This window comes from Bombus bifarius, unplaced genomic scaffold (genome assembly GCF_011952205.1).
Source record: "Bombus bifarius isolate JDL3187 unplaced genomic scaffold, Bbif_JDL3187 scf7180000007974, whole genome shotgun sequence".
Classification (NCBI taxonomy): Eukaryota; Metazoa; Arthropoda; class Insecta; order Hymenoptera; family Apidae; genus Bombus; species Bombus bifarius.
This window is the reverse complement of record NW_022884360.1, coordinates 944,147-963,333: the sequence shown is the minus strand read 5'-3', so window position 1 is coordinate 963,333 and position 19,187 is coordinate 944,147. Positions and strand designations below refer to the sequence as shown.

At 34.9% G+C, this 19,187-nt stretch overlaps 2 protein-coding genes and 2 long non-coding RNA genes across 9 annotated transcripts; 1 reads left to right on the top strand and 3 right to left on the bottom strand.

The window, feature by feature from the left end:
* The first annotated feature begins 78 nt into the window (after window positions 1-78).
* On the top strand, window positions 79-18,899 carry LOC117217057 (mitochondrial carrier protein Rim2). 6 transcript variants are annotated; one of them, XM_033464356.1, is made up of 7 exons: window positions 79-343; window positions 494-650; window positions 714-911; window positions 980-1,207; window positions 1,282-1,629; window positions 1,688-1,957; window positions 4,754-4,846. In XM_033464356.1, the coding sequence occupies exons 1-6, from the start codon at window positions 294-296 to the stop codon at window positions 1,952-1,954; spliced, it is 1,248 nt and encodes a 415-aa protein (XP_033320247.1). In that variant the 5' UTR covers window positions 79-293; the 3' UTR covers window positions 1,955-1,957; window positions 4,754-4,846. The 6 variants fall into 6 exon arrangements, 4 of the variants coding, with proteins under 4 accessions (XP_033320247.1, XP_033320249.1, XP_033320251.1 ...); XM_033464358.1 differs by having other exon boundaries at window positions 81-343; window positions 720-911; XR_004489463.1 differs by lacking the exons at window positions 79-343; window positions 494-650; window positions 714-911; ... (1 more) ...; window positions 1,282-1,629; window positions 1,688-1,957 and adding exons at window positions 2,870-3,125; window positions 6,063-6,337; window positions 13,379-13,497; ... (1 more) ...; window positions 16,391-16,881; window positions 16,955-18,899 and having other exon boundaries at window positions 4,754-4,939.
* LOC117217064 lies at window positions 3,044-3,491 on the bottom strand. Its single transcript, XR_004489468.1, has 2 exons — window positions 3,236-3,491; window positions 3,044-3,147 (listed from the first exon to the last, which is right to left on the bottom strand). It is a non-coding gene; the product is annotated as an uncharacterized LOC117217064 (long non-coding RNA).
* On the bottom strand, window positions 4,562-5,468 carry LOC117217062. The gene is made up of 2 exons (XR_004489465.1): window positions 5,126-5,468; window positions 4,562-4,923 (listed from the first exon to the last, which is right to left on the bottom strand). It is a non-coding gene; the product is annotated as an uncharacterized LOC117217062 (long non-coding RNA).
* LOC117217061 (peroxiredoxin-5, mitochondrial-like) lies at window positions 11,737-12,603 on the bottom strand. The gene is made up of 3 exons (XM_033464364.1): window positions 12,345-12,603; window positions 12,104-12,209; window positions 11,737-11,959 (listed from the first exon to the last, which is right to left on the bottom strand). The coding sequence occupies exons 1-3, from the start codon at window positions 12,518-12,520 to the stop codon at window positions 11,759-11,761; spliced, it is 483 nt and encodes a 160-aa protein (XP_033320255.1). The 5' UTR covers window positions 12,521-12,603; the 3' UTR covers window positions 11,737-11,758.
* Window positions 18,900-19,187: the final 288 nt, after the last annotated feature.

Genomic DNA, 19,187 nt, shown 5'->3' with positions numbered 1-19,187 from the left:
GACTCTCTTTTAAACTCTTTCTCTCTTCTTTGCCTTTACGTTAAATTCGTTCGCTGAAAATCAGATTTAAACTTCCTTCTGTTCCGTTCCTCTCTTTTTTCTTCTATCACTATATATTTGACAATTGGTTGGAAACACCTGCGTAATCAGTTCCAAATTACATTTTGAATTTTTGATTGTTCTGGAGTATGCAGTTTGGTATTTTTCTTAAGATCTTAGCTCTGTATTAAAAAGATTGTTAATCAATTCCTAAAGTGTTGGAAAAGTGTCGAAAAGTAAAAAGCTAAAATAAAATGGAAGGAGCCGATGTTTTGCACGTGGAAATCTGTCAAAATATCGACAGGTATCACCTTCGTAGTTCTCTTTTTTACAATTAACGATTTTGTACGATTACGATAATTTATGTTTCAATTGGAATATAATTCTTTTATCAACTTTGTGCGCTATATTTTGAATGTTAAATCCATTATAAATAATAATATTTGACTTTCAGCACACTTTCTATAGAAAAAATAGAGAATTTAGTATATGCTGAAATAAATGCATTAGAGGATGTTGCTTTAGATATCATTATGTATGGAAAAGACCTGACAAACTCCACTTTGCAGACTCATATTGATTCTATAATATGCACTTGCAGTCATGGAGAGGTAAAAATTTGAAAGTAAATTTAATTGCATACACAAAGAACGTTAGTAATACGAACTTTATAGTTACAGAGAACTCACATGAAAGTGCAAGGAGCTACTCTAAAGTTTCATACATATAGATTAACCACAGAGTCTGCAGCTACAGAGACAATGGAAAATGATGGAGAAAATCTTCCAGCCTCATCCCATTGGATATTACCATCACAAGAATTTCATTATTTATGGGAGAGCCTTTATTTTGATTCCAATATAAAGGATAACGTTAGTTGAATATCTTATAATTAGCTCAATTTTTCATAACACCTGAAAATGTTTTGTTCCTTTTTTAGCTACTTCACTTTGTGGAAACAGCAATGATATTTGCAGATCATGATATTAATACTAATATCATAAGTTGGAACAAAGTGATACTATTACATGGGCCACCAGGTACAGGAAAAACTAGTTTATGTAAAGCCCTTGCTCAGAAGGCTGCTATTCGTTTAGGTAATAGATTTACACATGGCGAATTTATTGAGATAAATAGCCATAGTTTATTTTCAAAGTGGTTTTCAGAGGTAATATTACAATAACTTATTAAGGAAATTTTTTAATTAGTAGATAATAAAATTAAAAATATTACTATTTGCAGAGTGGCAAATTGGTTATGAAATTATTCAATGAAATAAAAAGTCTTTTAGAAAATCCGCAAGCATTAGTTTGTATCTTGATCGATGAGATAGAATCCCTGGCGCATACCCGGAGAAATTGTAATAACGGATCGGAACCCGTTGATTCCATAAGAGTAGTGAATGCTTTATTAACGCAACTAGACCAAATAAAACGATATCCAAATATTTTAATTTTAACAACTAGCAATTTATCAGAAGCCATTGACATAGCATTCGTCGATAGAACAGATATGAAGCAATATATTGGACCTCCTTCGCATCAAGCTATATACAAAATTTATACTTCCTGTCTTAAAGAATTAATGAGGGTAAATAAATATATATGTTTTCCTATTCTGTCAAATATACTATTTTCATTTTTTTCAGACAAAACTAATGGAACCAGAAGAAATTTATGATTTATCATGCTTAAAAAAGATGGGCTATGAGGAAACATTTCAGACAAAGAACAGTCTTAAATTAATGGAGCTCAGTCAAGAGAGTGTGAACTTAAGTGGACGTGTTTTAAGAAAAATACCATTTTTAGCTCATGCTTTTCATTTGAGAACAAAAAAGTGTACTCTAAGTCGATTTTTAAGAGCCATGCACATAGCGATTGAAAGAGAAAAGGAACATACAGAGGAGGTATTCTAAGAGGTATTTTTCTCTAATTCTTGGACCTTTTTTACTTTTTTAATGTACTTAGTCTTAACTCAATGAAAGATTTAGTATTATATTTATTTAATACTTTTCATACCATACATTGCTTTTATGACATAAAGATATGTGTGCATTTTATTTAAATCTTTCTAATTTTTTATTTTCCCTTCCTGTGAAAACTTTTGGTAACTGTAACGAAGGTCATCGAGGTCATTAGGGTGGAAACTCTCGTAAATAATGATTCAAACGAGAACGGCTAAATTTGTATTACTTCAGGGATATAAAATTCTAGTAAGACATCATTCTAAATCATAAGATATAAAAATACAATCATTTATAGTAAATGTGATGGGAAGGTTGTAAAAAATGTAGATAAGGTTGACAGCGTCTCGAAGTACATTTGATACGTTTCATTTGGTTTTGGAAGTAAGTTATAGAAGTTATTAGAATATTTGCTCGTAATACCACACTTTAATTTGTCGCGTTTTGTTATTAATTAATAATTTGAGCAATGTGTTTTTACGTGACATATAAGTACCGACTTTTCTTTACAAAATAGCATTCGAATTTTTGTATTTCATGGCATTTATTTCGAAGTTATAATCTTTTGAAGTCAGAAAGTTCCAATTCGTCTTTCAAGACACCATTAACTTCATCTACGTCTTTTACAATTTACCCATCATATTTGTTCTGAATTATGTACTTTAATGATACCTTCAGATTTATAGAATGATCTCTTATTAGAATTTTAATTACCTAAAGGGGTACAAATTTGAACATTCTTCTTTTCAAATTACAAAGTTCCCGCCATATGAATCTCGATATCACCTCGATTGCGAAGCATTCGATAGTCACGACCTCTCTAGTTTCGTGATAGGCTATGGTAAACGGTGCGCCATACGGTCGCGATCAATGCAATCAGTTGTTGCCGGGCTGTTGAACGTATTAGTGGTGTTCTTCGTTCGCGCTTTTTTAATTTGATTGTCGAGACAAGAGCCAAGTTAACTATCGAAAGAATTGTACGCAATTTCTCTGCGTTTCTCGCATGTGAACTTGACAGTGTATTTTTTGTTCTGTCTTTTATCGAAGTTAATGTTCTCAGAGTGACAGGATTAAGTGGAAGAATGTTGGATCGCGATACCGCGATACATCTCGTCGCCGGAGGGTGGGTTTCTCATGTCTTTTTCCTTTATATTAATTTCGACATTCATTGAATTTAGATTAGAATTAGGAACTTGTATATAACAAAATAACAAATTAAGATAAGAAACTTACGTCGTAGATTGACGCCGGCTATTTCGACGAAAACTATTTATTAACAAAATAGATGTACATGCGTTTTGCGCAGTAGCTATAATTTATAAAAATATTGTGCGCTTCTGGACAAGCGCATTCCTAGAAATTTCTACAGAAACGTGACTCAGGAGAATTCCGTAATGTTGAATGCTGCGACATTGTTCGCCGGCTCGCGGTTGTTACGTCATTCTCAGACTAGCTCGTGTATGTCTTGCTTATGCGTAATTGATCGCTCAAATTTAGAAGCTACGATGTTATTTTCGGCCTGTGTCAGATAATTTTTCACGACTATGTTGAGTCTCGCTGCGATGTATATCATCGAAATTCCTATCTAGATCGAAATAATATCGCGCTTAGTATAATACGCATTATAACCGGCTTCTCAATGAGGGGTACATGTTTTTACGACGAATCTACGTATGGCTTTCTCAAACCGTTTCTTAGACGTTCTACCATTTGCAGTAATATTTTTACGAAAATATTTGAGCACTTATCAGAGAATTTTTTTTATAAATATACTATGTGCATTATACGAATCTTTTTGAAGTTTCATTAGCACTGTAATGAGACACGACTGTCATGATTTCAATAACAAAATTTGAAACTAATCCGTAAATATATGTAAAAGTCTCAAAACATTTATTACAGATGTACGCATATTAGAAAGGTAGTAAACAACATGAATAAGCAGACCTAAGCAAATAGTGCTGACGATGTTCTCACTATATATTGTGGCCTATTGATATAGTGAGTAATTGACTTTACAAATATTTCGGAAATCTTTATGAAGTATATGTTTCAAGTAAATATTTTGTAGCTTCTATGTACATTTTCAGATCCGTTATCAATTTTACCAATATAGTCACGATAGTCGTGTCTAGTTAGAATGCTAATGAGATTTCAAAATGTTCTGTCTAATTAAAAGTCACTGAGCCTTTGTATATGAATTCATTAAACTTTATCGAAACTGAATTCGATTATTCAAGAATTTTTGTATTTAAAAGCGATACGTCTCGTTTGTTGTATGACATATGAATTACAAATTTAGGAATATGTTTACATCCTAATGATAGTGTACGTTGATAATTGTAGAACACGTCTTGTTAACATAAGTCAATCATACTTAGTAGAAAGTTTTCGACCAAACGATTAGCGTTACAAATTTTTTTCTCATTTACACTATGCCAACTCTACTTTTTAATCTGTTTTAAATGTTCTTAATTAGTTTCATTTTATTACGTTTGATTGACAATTTTGTACAGGTGTAGTATATATGTTTCGCTTGGTGCGTAATAAATATATGAATTATCAATTTACAAACATATTGATATTTTAGTGATATAATTCCATCGAATAATGCTACAAATAATTTGTCATCATATATACATACGTATTAACATCGTAGTTTACATACATATATTAGACGAATACCTTTCTTATCAATTTCCTGTTGATCTCTTCATTCATTTCTTATTAATTGGATTTTTTGTTTCACAGAGTGGCTGGGACGACCGGTGCGATAGTTACCTGCCCTTTAGAAGTAGTTAAAACGCGTTTACAATCTTCCTCATCCGGCTTCTATCCACCCCCGGTGAACAAGGAACTCACTTCGGGTCATGTAACGTGCAAAAGTTTCCCGAAACCGGAACAGAGGAGAAGACTGTGCACTGGAGGGTATACAAGGTAACTTCATTAATACCTCTGTATAATTAATTAGATTAATAACGAAAACAATTTATGACTGTTGTTCTTTTAGATTATTTAAAAATGTAGATCAAATTTAGATTAGTATCGAAATTCGAATTTGTTTTCAAAATGAAGAGCACGAATTGATACTCGGAGCACCGATACCTTCACGAAGCAACAAACCTGCTTATCGTTATTTCAGCGGATCATATTTCTTCTCGTCTCATGCCTGTATATGTTATACATTAGCTAATTGCGTTTGAAACCCTGTTTACTTCGTCGGGACATTTTGAATTGTACAATGATTGTGACATTAGAGAAGATGGGGCATGCAAACTAAATTTACGTGATGTTCGAACGTGTTCCGAACACGTCCGAGATGGTCCAGCGCCGATGTTCAACTAATTCCTACATTCGCGGCATGCCTGGTTAAAAATAAAGCCTCGACCAAGTATATGCGTCGCGTTGTTGATTCTAGAAATCCTGACAAGTGTGTTCTTCTCAAGGATTCAAGCTTCCAATACTTTTACATTAATTTTCAATTTTTTATAGAATTAATTGATTCACACTATTGCCCATAAGTAGATTGCAGATATTCATGCAGATATTTATGAATATACCTAAAGAAATAGAATCTAAATGCTTGTTTTGTTTATTAAATATTACAACAAATAAATAAGTGCTCTACTTTAAATACTTCGGATATTTTTATATGTCGCAAGCATTTTGTAGATTTTTTAATCTTCCGCAGTCTAGCCATAAGTATTAAATATCAGCTCCTGGTATTTAATACAAATTAAATACTTTCCATTGCTTTCAATTTATATTTATTGTATTATCGTCTAGTCTAATTGTTTACATCATTTGTATCATGCGTGTCATATAATATAAAATACTAGATCTAATAAAACTTGATAGGGTATTTTTAATAAATACAACGATGTCCTAATACTTTATGGTCGGTAGTGTAGTTTAACTCTGTACGTGTTAGATTAATTTGTGAGGCGAGAAAAATATGAAAATATCGTTGAAAAAACTGCGATAGCAGAACGGAATAAAAATGAATGTAACTTTATTTGTATGTTTAATATTTAATCGAAGTTCACCATACTGATTCCAGGCACGCTTTGGTTGCTCTCTCTCACTTTGGCGCGTCCTCTTCTCCAGGAGGTTCTCCCCATAGTCACTCCGCGCCTGGTGTATACCAATGCATCAAGTATATCGTAAAGAACGAAGGTACTCGTGCCCTGTTCAAAGGATTGGGCCCCAACCTCGTAGGAGTCGCACCATCCAGGGCGATCTACTTCTGCGCCTACTCGAAAAGCAAAGTCGCGTTTAACGCGATCTTCCCCCCGGACACCGCTGTTGTGCACGTGTTCTCCGCATTCTGTGCCGGTAAGTTTATCGTTCTACTTCCGTTCTTATCGATCAGACTCGTATTTTCATCGGCTCTGCTGCAGCTTGATTCCGATGTGATTGATTTTAGCTACTGCTGTGATGTAATGTATGTCTTAAGCGAAGGAGGAATGATTGAGAAGCGTTACTTGAAAGCTCGAATGTGTTGTGCATTACAGATGATTATATGAATGATAATTTGATAGATCACAAATAGGTATGTTGCTACAATGCCCGTACAAATGGGATTATTAAGGACTATTTTATCGTTTCAATGTATTTTCGGATGAAATTTCTTTCCATTCAAATCAGTCTTTACGGAGCGACTTTTTTAAAGCACAGTGCTATACAAATTAGAAAATTGACAGTACCATCGACGTTGATCGTTTTCCATCGAATCAAAGAAACCTTTGGCGATTTACGTAGTGGAAAATGAGAAGAGCAAGTATAATGATTGAAGCGTAAAATTGCATCTTTGAATAGAACGAAGACGAATAGCTGAGCACAGAAATAGATGTATGTATGTATATATGAAGATCTAGCTGAGGCATCGGCCGACCAGGCACAATACATTAGGATCGCGTAGTCTGTCTCTTTTCTCTCAGAACAATCAAGGCGTCCACTGATAAGGAGCTCAGTGGGGTCATGTCGCACGTCACTCGCTGTTATCTAGTTGAATGGACTGCCGTAAATAACTGGTTCCAATCATTGCTGTTTCTGATCTCTTCTAACGCGATAACATTCGATTTTGTATGCTTGATAATTCACATCGTCTATCTTATTTAGTTATCGTGTAATAAAGGACAAAATCCTTGTGAATTTGTGTCCTCGTGGAATCTCTCTAAATACTTACACAGGAATTCTTATCATCAATTTGTTCTATAAACGTTTGCATAATATAAAGTCAATTATCTGAATGAAAATTGTTGTTTGACATTGATAATATGATAAATTAAGCGATGTTTATTTTAGTTCTCAGAAATTGTGATGAGTAATTGCAATTAATTGAAGAATCTGCTTGGCTTGCTTAATTGGCAGATAACTCTTATCCGGAAAGAACAGAACTTCATGTGCCAGATTATTCTTTTGGATACTAATTTCTCTGCAGGGGTGCTGTGTGTAACACTCACTGTATCCAACAATCCACAGTAGAGCCAGTAATTAATAAAATTGGTTAAACAAGAAAAGGAGCCCGATTACGGTATGTAATTTAGTTTATGCGTCTGATGGCACGTAAGCTCCTTTTCGAAGGGTCCTCCTTTCTGCTTGGTCGAAAACGTGCGGCTGATCACGTAGTCGCCTAACAGCTGATTTTTCATCAGCTGCCCCGTACCAGTGACCCAGTTTTTCCCCATTCGAAGTGACTACACAACTTAAGATTTCATAATTCGAAACTGACGCTCTATTTTTTTAATTTTTTGCATTCCTTTCATTTCTTTGATGTCTTGATTTTTCAGACAAATGGAATTTAGTTGCTTAAAGAATTCTAAAAATCGTGTCCAATATAATTTTTAGAATCTTAGATCTTACTTTTCCATTGCACATTTTTCTCGAAATAACAAATATTCTGTATCTTCCTCTACTACTTCGAATCTTCTTCGCTGGATTCTCTGTTTCTGTTAGGCTTACGATCTGTCAGTCTTGCTCCTTCTTCACGATTTATTTCATCTGCGTACAATTGCATCCAAATGGCTTTGAAACACTCGCTGTTGTAGTACTTATGGCTCTCATGCGTCCTTGCATCATGGTTGCATGTGACAAGAAAGGCTTAATTTGATGTTCCTGAAGTCTCATTTTCCCGTTATTTTCCCTCTAGATCATTTTCGGAACGCGATGCCTCGTGACTATGTTGCGATTTCACGACTGAAAGATTCTTGATAAAGAAAATTTATTAGTGACTGGATAACAAAATTGACCTGAATATTTTAGTCAATATAATCAAACACGGAGTTAAGTATATTTTTAATATTTCATATCTGTTTCAATATTTCATATTTATCTTATTATTCTTAAATTTCATTTATGCTTTTTCTTGAAAAATCAAACGAAATATATCGTGTTTGTCATTTTTCTACGTAATTTTAGCCAAAATTCAACTACATCTGATAATGAAGATCACGGATACTTGGTAATGAATGCTTAGAGAAAAAGCACGGTTTATGGATTGTCGGTTTAAGTCGTAAATAGCCGACAGGTAGAGCGATCATTGAAATTACATGGCTGTTCAATGTTAAAAATAGAAGACTGCTACGAGAACTCTCGGATCTCTTCAATGAAACACCACTTTTACCTGACTGGCGACAGCATTGTTCTCGTCAAACTTTTTATCAAGCCGCTACGCCTCTTCCGATTTTTAGTTTCCGCTTTGTATGATGTTTCTAGAGATTGGTTTGACTGCGATTATTCGTCTCACGCGACCGATAATGCTTTGCATACATGTTATGCAAATTTCTATTTACATCACTGGTGCATAACAAATGCGATCGTATACTTGCAGCTAAGATGTGCAACGAAATTGAGAAAGATATTGTTCAAATAGGAGCGATTATGGAAATCATCGAACGCCTATAATTGCAAGTTCGGGTGTTTTGTCAAGTATATGATCTAGTTCTAAGCTGATGAAGTTACTAGGTAGCATATTTTGAATGTTTACATGGAAAAGAAATTTTCCGTATTTATAAATTGGTCACTAAAGACTGGGATTGTTTATTGGCCGAGCAGATATTCCGTTCTATTGACCCAGTTTGTAATGACCCACGCAGGCAATCATCCCGGCCAACGCACTGTTTACCACCGGTGCATCGCTTGCGACGCGACGCGTCCGGATTACGTAAGCATTTTGCACGCGTCCTTCGAATCTTGAAATGCTATTAACCTACTGTGACACTTGGATTGGAATATGCGAGAATTAATGTATCGGAGATCTTGGCATGTTAGAATATTAGAATAATGAAGATCGAGATATTTCAATATTGGAAACGTAGGGATATTTAAAATATTTGAAATAGTGGACACTGGAATATTTGGAATACTGAAATACATGTAGTGATAATGAGGTGTAGATACAGTGGCTCACGAAAGTATTCGAACATTTACTACAGAACTTTTTTATGTATATACTATTGCATTGTACTGCGTATATCTATATGTATATGTATATGTGTTGATATGTATAAATGTTTATATATATATATGTACGATATATATAGTGGATACGTGCACAGTGATAACCTCGTTTATAACAGGCTGTGAACCTACAATATAAATAATACTATGCTGTGTACAGAACTTTTTAAAACTTCATTAGCACTGTAACGAGACACTACTATCCTAATTATAATAGCAAAATTTGAAACCAATCTGAAAATGTACAAGGCCTTTATCGCAAATATACGCTCAAATGAAAAATTAGTATAAAGCATGAATAGTAGTCTTAAACGTATAAATAGTAATGAAAATATTTTCACTATATGATATTATTATATATGTGTCTTATTAATGTGGTAAATAATTGACTGTTAACATACTTTGGTAGTTCTTGCGAAGTATATGCTTTAAATAAATATTTTGTAACTTCTATATACATTTCCGTTTCTAATTTTTCCAATATTAATCATCCAATATTAATCTTGTCTCGTTGTAGCGCTAATGACATTTCAAAATATATACATTATATGTACATAAAATATTTTTCTGAGCCACTGTATATCTGGTTCCCACGGTTTAATGTCTTTTAAATCCTGAAGTTAATATTAATATTAATCTTTCAAGTACGAAAGCTCACCAAAACTACTATAACTGTTAGAGTGCATCTTTAAGTCCAGCATCCAAAGTAACCCAAAGTGTGTCACCTAGGAATCTCGCGCTTCAAATCGATATGCGGCGGTGTTTCCAGTGTTTCCCTCGACAGTGAGATAGGTCAAATAGTTAGTGTTTCTCAGATTCTGCTGAGCTCAAGTATCTGCTTATTAGTACTCGAAAGAACGTCAAATAGCTGTAACATGGCATTACGCATAGAAGCAGCCTTAAAACTATCTCGGACGTCTTGACCGTATATGTACGGAAAATGAAGGATCAATAAACAAGAAATATCGTCGTAAATGTATTTTACGTTACTACTGTATTTATGAAACACGTGAAAGATGAGGACAAACTGTTGCTCAGTAAGAGTTTGCTTCTTTTTTTCAGATCAGCGTGAGCGTGCCGTTACGATAAGATAAATTTATAATTCGTAATAATTTACGGAAGTGTATGGCGAATAGCACGCCACGTTAATCGCGTATAATCTCGCGTGTTCTGATTCGCAACACTGTCGGATGAAAATTGACGAAGCGTGTTTACGATGGAATCACGTTGCACTTATGACAACGTGCAAAAGTATACACGCGGGAAGTCATCAATTGCCGGACTCCATTGGAATGCCGAGCGTTGTGTACTGTGTGCGCTAAGCGATACTTGTTTACAGCTTATTTTAGGTTATCTGTGACCTTGATTATATACCTGTGTAACGTCGTTCTAAGATATTACGTATATTCGATGAATTTAAGACAAGAAGTTCAAGGAAATTTTGCAAAGAAAATTATTGGGAATAGGGTTACTAATAAACAGAAAATTTCTGGACTTCGAGCTTCGTAAATCTAACAATTGGAATTTTTCAATCTTTAAGTCCGATGATTTTGGAAATTGAACTTTGTCAGTTTACTCATACTCGGACACAGCAGTATCTCTGTATTTGTATGCTTCGTACAAAAGGAAGTGGTAATACTGTATTGCTCATTGTACTAAGATATGGATTATTTATTATAGGTAAAGAATACATAAATAATTTCTTCCTAGCAATAGCATGTAATTGTACAATAGATTTTTTAGCAAAAAATCGTCTGATTTCCAGATCCTCGCTAATATTAGAATTTACATTCTGCGTTCCAGCAATTCTTGGAAATTAAGTTTTCGAACTTGCAGAATAGATTTATTTTGTATAATTAATACCAGGGGTAATTGACGCCGATATGTTTGTATGTGGTACACCATGAGATTTAACATATCACAGAAAAAAGGATAAAAGTTTTCGTGAAATTGTACCATTATTAGCATTAATCATAGCAGATATTATTAAAGAATATGAAGAAGAAGATCGCATCGAATATAACCAGTTAGCTGTTGCGACCTCTTTCAAAAGTGTGTACTTAAAATGTGTCGCAAAGAGTAAGCGATGACGAGTATACTTGTCAAACACAGCTAACTGGTTATGAAACAAAGAGGTCAACCTCTTTTTTTATTAAAACTCTATTGTACAATTAAATGTTAGCGTTAGGAAGAAGATGTTTACGTATTTCTATGCTGCGATAAATGATCCACATTCTTGTATAATATGCGAGTAACTGCAAATACTACTTTTATTCTTATGCTGCTACACCTATGCTAAGTACAATATGTAGGAACACCATCTGTTTGTAAGCACATAAGTTTCACATCGGGTGCGTCTATGAATAATTCTTTTACAATGCCATTCACGGTGGCCATGGAGTATCTTCTACTCCTGGTGCCTCCCAATTCCGGGATATCCACGTCCATTCCTATGGCTTTGGTATATGATGCCGTGGGATCTGCCAGCATCCTCACCTAAATTTCAACGAATCATCTATCTTATACTATACTTAAGTGAAAGTCGCTCTTATTACTTTCATACAGAAAATTATGTTTCAGCTTCGGAGCCAATAACCCTACAAATCTTAGAAAGTCATTATCATTCATTGACGTCAGTACCTTATCATTTGCTCCTTTGGCATTTCCCCAAGCAGACATCACGAATGGATCATTCACAGACACGCAGATTATCTCTTCAAAGCCAAAGAATTTCAGGTTTGTCGATCTGAATTAGCAAACAAGTTTCTGTATATTACAAAATTAAGTGAAATTATCGCTCGTGTTCTGAAATTCTTTTTGCAACAGTCAAAAGTCACGTTAATAATTACAAGAGAGTTAACAGTTATGCCGAACACGTTACTTTTCGATAAATCCTCTGAGATGGACCCTAGAACATCCTGGAACGAAAGCCCCAGGGACTCCAAAGATGATGGCTTTCTTATTAGCAACCAGATCCAGAATATTTCTTCGATTTTCCGGTAGAGCTTCGTACAAGATCACGCTGGGCAATCTGTCGCCTTTTCTAATTGCAGGCATTTCCGCGTAAAAACTAGGACAGTTCTGAACTTCGCCTCTGATTTCAGAGTGATTAGGAACACGTGAAATAACTATCGATTCATTTGTTCAACTCGACGTCCTCGATTCTCGTAAACGTGGATGGGGTGAACATCTAACGTATAAATTCGTTTCTGACTTCATCGCATTTCATTGTCCATTGAAAAGATCGATTGTTGTCGTAAGTACGATAATTTTAGAAGTTGGCATGTTTACAGGAATCAGTGGATCGATCGGGGAATTTCTGCCAGCGACAGACTAGATTTGGATTCACGAAAAAGAATTCAACCTGCCATTCGTTTCTTGGCTCGAATGTATTCGTTGCTTGTTAGATGGATGGCGCAACTGCTATTGAATTACCATAGACATTAGAAGATCGAGTTATCTGTGGTCATAGTCGTTCCACAGCGTTTCTTTTAAACGAATTTATTATCTGTTAATCGGCTCTTTAAAGGTCTACGGTCTAAAATTAGACCATTATCAGGAAATACAGCGTGGCAGTTTTGCATCTTACTACTCTATTCTTCTCCAGTTCTTTTGTTCGGAGTATCGTAGCACGAGACTAGATCAATTTGAAAAGAGATAAATTCCTGCAACTTTGGATGTAAATATCGAATTGTTTTTTTTCAGGAGGATATTCCTGGATTTTTTTTTTGTTTTTTTAGTATGTTTTCTTAGCTGGCACGTTGCGTTGGCGGTCTAAGCATCGCTTCTCCAAAGACCATCTTCAAGAAACAGACTTTAGGGAGCCAGTAAATTAGCTCTTGAAGAGGGCTCAGACAGTCGCAGTTCGCCCCACACGTACTGATCGGATTAAAGACACGTGCATTCATTTTTCAGGTTTCGTGGCATGCACGTTGACAAATCCTATTTGGTTCGTGAAGACCAGGCTGCAGCTGGACCATCGAACAAACAAAATCACCGCGATGGGGTGTGTGCAAAGGATATATCGCCAATCGGTACGAAAATTCTCTTCTGAGGACACTCCTCGTTCCATGAGACATGTCATATTGGAACATCTTGGAAGACTTTTTTTAATCTATTATACCATTGCAATGATCAGTAGCGTATCATCGGAAAGTTTCCCCACCATCCACAGTCAAACACATTGGTACACGGTCTGTGGTCGACACTGTTGCATCCTGAATCATCAATTCACTGATTAGATAGTCTCTGTAATACTATAGGGGTAACGAGCTCTAAACCACATGTTCCTGACATCGGACAAGGGAACTATATTAACTGTATTCTGATTTTAGGAAGCAGGGTATATTTAAGATTGTAGATCCCTCTTGGGACTGGAAGAGCAAGGATGAAAGAGTTTAATAGTATGCTCTTGAGGCTGATGATTGTACTTACAAAGAACGGAGAGTATGTGGTGAATGCTATGCAACAATTTTATTTGTTTTCTTTAAATTAAAACTGGTTCTGAGGCTTAGGAAATGCGAGACCTTAAACCTGTTGTCGATCGAAAGTCAACATAACATAATGTCGCAACTGTCACGACATACAATGTACAACCCGATTCGGTAGCCAACGATATTTTTACGACCATAGATGCATAGGATCCGAGTGCCAAATATATCTGGATCTTCAAGATTTTCGGCATAATTCGTTACAGAATGATAAAATCGCGTATCGTTATCTAGAACCATAATTTAAGTAGGAGCTCTTCCAACACTTACTATAATGTAAACAAAATTTATTTAGCATGTCAAATCGTGGTGTCATTTTCGTATGGTTTGATTACGTCTCGCAGACGTCGCATTTGCATCGCAATTGCAGCAGAGCCAATTCTAAAATTGTCCCTACGAACTACGAATAGTTAAAATGCGCCGAAAATATCTTCTAGATGAGAAAACAACGTTTTTCTTTATAGCAAGTAATCTATTAGTTCATACTGCGTCATGCTGTCGGACTTTTTGTAGCCGGCGTCTAAGTTATGTTAGTATTGTTTTTTTCGTTCAATAAAAAGAAACTGGAACTGTTGTTACGTAAAAAAGAACTAATAATATTATGTATGAAGCATATACCAAAGCGTAAAAAAACTGTTTTAATAGAATTCAGCACTTTGGCTACTTATCATTAAAAGACTGGACGAAACAAGAAAATTCTCATAAATAATAATCGCGAGAAGAAATGAACAGTTTGTTAGAAATTATAGGGGGGGGGGGATTCTAGCAATTTCTATGGTGCAATATTACCTCGCCATTTATCAAGCAATTATATACTTTCGCTTTTCTCTCGCTGTGATCGCACAACACGCGTGTACATGCAGCGATAAGGTTGATTAGGTAGACAGTTTTCTACGATAGAATCCTCCGTTCATAACCCACGTCTTTCCATTCTAGCTTCTCTACGTCTATTTGTATTATCATATCTGTTAGCGAGTTCCATTTTCGCCTATACTATATTGTTCCTGAAAATCAGAGAATTTCATATTCAAACAAAAGGGTCAACATTTTCTGAAGCACTTACGATGTAGATATTAATTAAATTATTGGAATATTATACTTTTACGATTTCTTTTCTAATATAAATCCAGTCAATAATTTTAATTCACGGAAAATTCCACTATCGCGTGCTTGCGAATCAGAGACAGAAAATTAGCAATCAAAAAGTAATACAGCGTGAATGGTGGCTCCTAAGGAAGGTTAATTTTGATAGCTCGATCATAAATTGTATCAAGTTATTATTCATCCTCGAAATTTAACGTCTGCCTTATCTTTGAGTGCAAATATCTCTGGTACGCACTCTTCAGATAATTTCTTTATTGAGAACATAGTATGTTCCTTAATCCTTTGACAAGTTTAACAAACTGGTTGAATGCATAAGTACATGTATCATGTTTTTATCGAATATTTAATTTTAAATTCATGATACTCTGATTTTCTTGAGCTTCTTACGCATATAGCAAAGCAGCGCACTCATTTTGCCAACAAATTGACCGTAACGTGTCAAGAATATACATATTTGAAAAGAAGATTCTCGTATGACATATTTACCAGTTTAAAAATAAGGAATTATTCTTTGGCTATTTAGTTACAGTTCTCATTGTTGGCAGGCTGGGTGTTTTAAATTACCCAAGACTAACAATTAACAACATCAGACAATCTCACATTCCTTCCATAGGAAACTAGGAGTATGATAAGTCTTGATGGTTGATGAAACTCGAGTTAAGACTATATATTGTATTTTCAGGGTATCCTGGGATTCTACAAAGGCATTATAGCCTCCTACGTAGGAATAAGCGAGACTGTGATACATTTTGTGATCTACGAGGCCGTGAAGGCCTCTTTAGCGACGTACAAGCCCAGCAGCGCAGACAATCGCAAAACATTGCGCGATTTCTTAGAATTCATGGCGGCGGGCTCGTTCTCAAAAACGATCGCCTCCACCATCGCTTATCCCCATGGTAAGATCGGCTGCATTGTATAATTCTGCCATCACGAAATGCAAGCTTCTGCTTTCTCCTTCAATTATGCTCTATTTTTAAGGCATTGCTCAGTGAGTTGGCTGTGGTTCAAGATCAAAGCACCCAGTTTGTGCGAACTTCCTCACTCGCAAAAGCCTCTCTAGTTCTTGCAAACATCCTGCGCACTAGTACAACACGTCTCCACCACACGTGTAACTGCGCTTAATGTATCAGAATCTCAAAAAGAGGACTAGTTGCTTGGAGAAGGAATACATTTATTTTAATTCTTTTAATAGAACAGTTTTAGTATCAATTAACTTCCATTTCTCCTGACAACGAGTTCCTAAAATCAAAGAAACGATCATTCCAATTTAAGCAAATAACTCTGACGTGGTTAAACTAAGATATAGTAATTAAAACAATTTGAACTGTTCCAGAAGTTGCAAGAACAAGACTTAGAGAGGAAGGTACCAAGTACCAGGCTTTCTGGCAAACGTTGAAGACTGTACACGCTGAGGAAGGATTACACGGTCTGTACCGTGGTCTCGGTACCCACCTAATTAGACAAATTCCAAATACGGCGATTATAATGGCAACATACGAAGCGGTGGTATACTTGCTAAGCAGGCACTTTCACGAACAGGCGATGAACATGAGCAACGGCAATGAGTCCAAGTTCTACACAGAACCGAAGGGTAAACGAGAATTAGCCTAGGACTTACTCACGGCCCCTGAATAATGGGCCAACAGCTCGCATCTTGTGGCGAGTTTTGAAAAAGTTACGTCTGTTTCGAAAAAAAGAAAATGAACAACAAGAACAACAATGCCATCCAAGAGAGCGTCCAGACGTTGGGAGAAGCCATTCGGACACGCGTTCCCGAACTTGGGGACCATGATGGCCGATCAGGTCCAATTGAACATATGGAAGGTAGCAAAATAGGTATCACAGCGCTGCTGTGTGGTCTGTAAGCGTAGCAAAAAGTAGTCCTTCCTCCTTTCAGGTAGCGTACGTACGTACGCGAGGAACAGCCTAAACTGTCTGTCTGTACCTTCGTCGACACATTCATACACACACACGGAGGCGGGGATCGTGAAGCTGGATTAAACGAGTCGGTTACATAGACTCAGAGTGCGCCGAGAGTAAGATTATGTCACCTTCTCGTTACCATTAATCTGCTAACTGGCACTTTCATTGTGGAAAATTGTTTTCAACAAATAATCTGTTTTGTTTCTTACAAATGTAGATATATTTTTAAAAGATAACATTAAGAATTACTAGAAGGTGAAATAATTTGATTTATCTCTTGAAAATGTATATAATTATAATGTATCACAGTTAAATTATTAAATTGAAAATATTGATAATTTTGTCTTTTCCAGTTAACAGGTTAATGAAATGATTGAATTATGTTGACTGGCAATAACAGTAGTGCCAAAAGATCAAGTTTGGTCTCTAGTTGTTTCTAAGAACTTTTGAAACATGAGGAAAAAATTGAATTTGAATTGTAGCTTAGAAGAACTCTCTGGCCTAATTTTGTATTGATTAACTATAATTAACGTAATCTAAAAAGAAAAAAAAATGACCTCTAAGGTTAAATACTTAAAATTCATGGTCCTCGTGTTTCAGTATGGTAGAAACAACTCATTTCCATCTGATACAGTATTGCGATCTTTCTAGAGCAACATGTACACTTGATTTAAACCAAAAGTTATTGTTAAGTATGGTGTTAGAGACAGGTTGCTCTCGTCGGATTCTTCGTATCCATTTCTACTTTGTTATTAATTATCAATACATTATTCCGGTTAATGATTAAAAAAAAGTATGACTATTGTCTTGTGCTATTCTTCCCAACGAAAAAGAAAGTTAGGGAACGATATCATCATAAATATAAATTTTCAAGACGATAAGGGTAGACGATTATTGTGTTTGCTTCTATTCATATTAGAGTAGGAAGATTTATTATTATTACTATTGTTGTCCGTCATGACATAAATCACTTTTCATTATTTTTAAATAATCTTTTCATGAAGCGCTCAAACGTCGAAATTCAACTTTTTCTTTGCGTAGAAAGCCTATTTAAATAAAAACATTTTATTATCAATTACGTTAACAATAAAAAATAAGAAATTAAAAATGTATATAAAAATTGGATAACAGTCTTTTTTTGCATGTAAAACAATGAAGAGAAAAAATTTACTATATTGAACATGTCAAATATTACCGATCGACAATTTCATAAAATCATATAATAATCTAGAAGTTGTGTATATAAAACAGTAAATCACATTCTATGTTACATATATTAGTAGATTTGCGACTGTTTGTATTTTTTCGAGTATACTACCGCCTCCGGTCAAGATAAGAATGATATAGTAAAAATGTTTCTTCTCTTTCTGCAATGTTTAGGGGGAAAAACATTTATAGCTGCTATCCTGTTTTTTGAATCGGTAATATCTATATAAACTATGCACTTAGAGATATATTATGTCGAAATATATTGTTGTTAAGAATGATGATTCGTTGAAGATGAGATAAAATGTTAAAGTCATATGTATATTATATACACACATATGTATATGTACGTAAGAGAGGATTAACAATGTTTTGTTACTGAGAGATATTTTAATGTTCGTAAGTTCGATTACGTTTGCGAACTAATACCGTTCAATATTAAAAACAGGAGTGTAACGTAGCTTCTTAATTTTTATACTTTTCTTGCCTTGATGTTACTCACGAACTAAGATTCTAATTTGTTTCTTAGTTTGTACCGTTTTGTAAGATGACGATAATTCGATGGCTCAGGTTTTTTGAAAACTAGTCTAAAACTTTTTTCATAAGTACTATTTTTGTATTTGTGTCGAATCGATGAGTCAGAGCTAGGAGAATTGTACACTAAGATTGGCACTGAGTAAATTTGGTTTGTCTCTGTTCGGTTTATGATGATTTCAATGATCAGTAAAGACGAAGAAGCTGTGATTTTTAATTTTTATATATTATCGGCTGAATTTGGTATTTGGGAAATTATGTTTTTACTCCGAAATATGTTATTAAATAATTTCTTTGTTACTCTAATAAATTGATATATATCCTTCATCATCCGAATTTTAAAGTACAAACAAGTAGAAAAATTCATGCTCATAAGTCTTGTTGGAGAAGACTGCATTAGATTTTATTGTATTTAGTATGACTCCGGAATTGTAGTGATGAAAATGCCGATATACAAATTGTTAAAA